General features: G+C 43.0%; 1 protein-coding gene and 1 long non-coding RNA gene across 5 annotated transcripts in view; one reads left to right on the forward strand and one right to left on the reverse strand.

Annotated features, from left to right (window-relative positions):
* Window positions 1–2,500, reverse strand: part of LOC135110364 (uncharacterized) — a 234,157-nt gene that overhangs the window by 129,856 nt on the left and 101,801 nt on the right. The gene's annotated exons all lie outside the window — the stretch shown is intronic.
* LOC135110363 (mucin-2-like) overlaps window positions 1–2,500 on the forward strand; it is a 142,117-nt gene that overhangs the window by 105,187 nt on the left and 34,430 nt on the right. The window contains exons 3-4 of the mRNA XM_064022624.1: window positions 1–84; window positions 524–594. The exon at window positions 1–84 is cut by the window's left edge and continues 77 nt beyond it. Coding sequence (XP_063878694.1) covers window positions 1–84; window positions 524–594 — 155 coding nt within the window. The remainder of the gene's footprint in view (window positions 85–523; window positions 595–2,500) is intronic.

A 2,500-nucleotide genomic window follows, 5' to 3' on the forward strand; every position in this document is an offset into this window, starting at 1 on the left:
GTCTCCGCCCACGCCCATGCCCACGCCCGCACGGGACACACCGCCTACCTCACCTGCGTCGTCAGAAACCTGCATAATTATACGGTGAGTGTGTGTGTGTGTGTGTGTGTGTGTGTGTGTGTGTGTGTGTGTGTGTGTGTGTGTGTGACGTTAAAATTCCTTTTCTTGTTTTTCTTAATAAAGGGAGAAATTAACTAACTAAGTCTACCTTGTCTAACCTAACGTAGCATAAATAAGCACCGACTACATTTTGTCTGACTAACTAAAAGAGATATGATGTAAAAATTATCTTTCCTGCATATTAGTTACCATTATTATTATTATTATTATTATTATTATCATTATTATTATTATTAGTCTTCTTCTTCTTCTTCTTTTCCTTTTCATCTTCTTCTTCTTACTATTATTATTATTATTATTATTATCATTATTATTACTATTATTACTACTACTACTACCACTACTACTACTACTACTACCACTACTACTATTACTACTACTACTACTACTCCTTTCTTTGCAGGTGTCATGGGTGAGAGCGAGAGACATTCATCTGCTGACAGCGGGGGAGACCACCTACACCTCGGACCACAGGTATGAAAGAGAGAGAGAGAGAGAGAGAGAGAGAGAGAGAGAGAGAGAGAGAGAGAGAGAGAGAGGGGTGATAATCCCATCTCATCCTTTTATCATTCTTGCATCATTAGAACGCTTAACTTCTTTATGCTTTAATCTCTCTCTCTCTCTCTCTCTCTCTCTCTCTCTCTCTCTCTCTCTCTCTCTCTCTCTCTCACGAGTATATTTACTTGGTCTGCTTTACGCCTCCTCTCAATTCCTCTCATTTAATTACACTCACTCACAGGAATACACACACACACACACACACACACACACACACACACACACACACACTCTCTCTCTCTCTCTCTCTCTCTCTCTCTCTCTCTCTCTCTCTATCTAATTTAATCATTTGATTCTCTTTACTTAACTCTCTTGCTCACTGATTTACTCACTCAATCCCTATTCTTTAGTTCTCTCTCTCTCTCTCTCTCTCTCTCTCTCTCTCTCTCTCTCTGTCTCTCTCTCTCTCTCTCTCTCTCTCTCTCTGTCTCTGTCTCTCTCTCTCTCTCTCTCTCTCTCTCTCTCTCTCTCTCTCTCTCTCTCTCTATCTAACGTAACGGCAGCGGGAGTAAGTGAAACCTGGCTGAGCGGCGCCGTAGACTTTTGAGACAGTGTTTGTGACCCCGTGTTCAGGTGGTGCTGGGAAGACGGGGCACGCTGACACACTACGCCCTTGAACACGCTGGTTATTACTCTCTCTCTCTCTCTCTCTCTCTCTCTCTCTCTCTCTCTCTCTCTCTCTCTCTCTCTCTCTCTCTCTCTAGAATACCAGGTAGAGAGCAATGGATAATATGGAAAGGAGGGAAGGAAAGAGGGAGGGATGCATAGACTGAAGAGAGTGAGAAAAGGAAAGATGACGTAGGAAAGAAGGAAGAGAGAGAGAGAGAGAGAGAGAGAGAGAGAGAGAGAGAGAGAGAGAGAGAGAGAGAGAGAGAGAGAGAGAGACAGAGAACAGTACTGGCAGATAGGAAACTGTGGAGAAACGAAACGAATCACACCGAGAAGCATGACAGTCAGCTAATTAGCACGAAGGTAAGAGAAAAAGGGGAAAACAAAATAACAAAAACACGACAAGAGCAGGAAGTAGGAAGGGACGAAGGAAGGGAGAGATGAATAAGGAACTCGCGTAAATATTTTGTACCGCCGATGGCTTGAATATAAACGCATGAAAGGATAACATTTGTGAAGTATTTTTCTTATTTCTGTACCCTCGTTGTACCTTCACCTATTGGACACGTGCTGGGGTACTAAGGGAATGGAGGGGACGTGGTTAGGGTACAAGAGTAGATGGTTGGATAAATGGATGGATAAATTGACTGCTTGAGTGGAAGAAAAAAGGGTGATTGGAACGGATTGAATGAGGGAATGAAGGAATGGGAATAGAATGGATGAAAACGTGTAAGTGAGGGGGATGGATGGATGGAATAGAGGAAAAGAGAGGAATAAAGATGTAGGAAGGTGAAAAACAGGTGAATTGGCGGAAGAAGAAAGAAAGGAAAGGAAGAAAAAAAGTGAGGACGAAAGTGAGGAAGGAATACAGACAAAAGGATATATGAAGAAAGAAAAACAGAAAGGAAGGAAGGAAAGAAGGTAAGAATGGAGGAAGAAGGCGAGAAAAAAACAGGAAGGAAGGAGGAAGGGAGAAGAAAAGATAACATTTGCCCAAGTCTTTTAAACTATTGACTCTGTCCATAACTCTCTTATAGAATATTCAACACCAGAGAGAGAGAGAGAGAGAGAGAGAGAGAGAGAGAGAGAGAGAGAGAGAGAGAGAGAGAGAGAGAGAGAGAGAGAGAGAGAGAGAGAGAGAGATACAGTAACATACACGGAGGCTACAACAACCCTCTCCACCCCACCCACCCCCCTTCCTCCGGCCAGAGCA

The sequence above is a fragment of the Scylla paramamosain genome, chromosome 20, assembly GCF_035594125.1.
Source record: "Scylla paramamosain isolate STU-SP2022 chromosome 20, ASM3559412v1, whole genome shotgun sequence".
NCBI classification, from domain to species: Eukaryota; Metazoa; Arthropoda; class Malacostraca; order Decapoda; family Portunidae; genus Scylla; species Scylla paramamosain.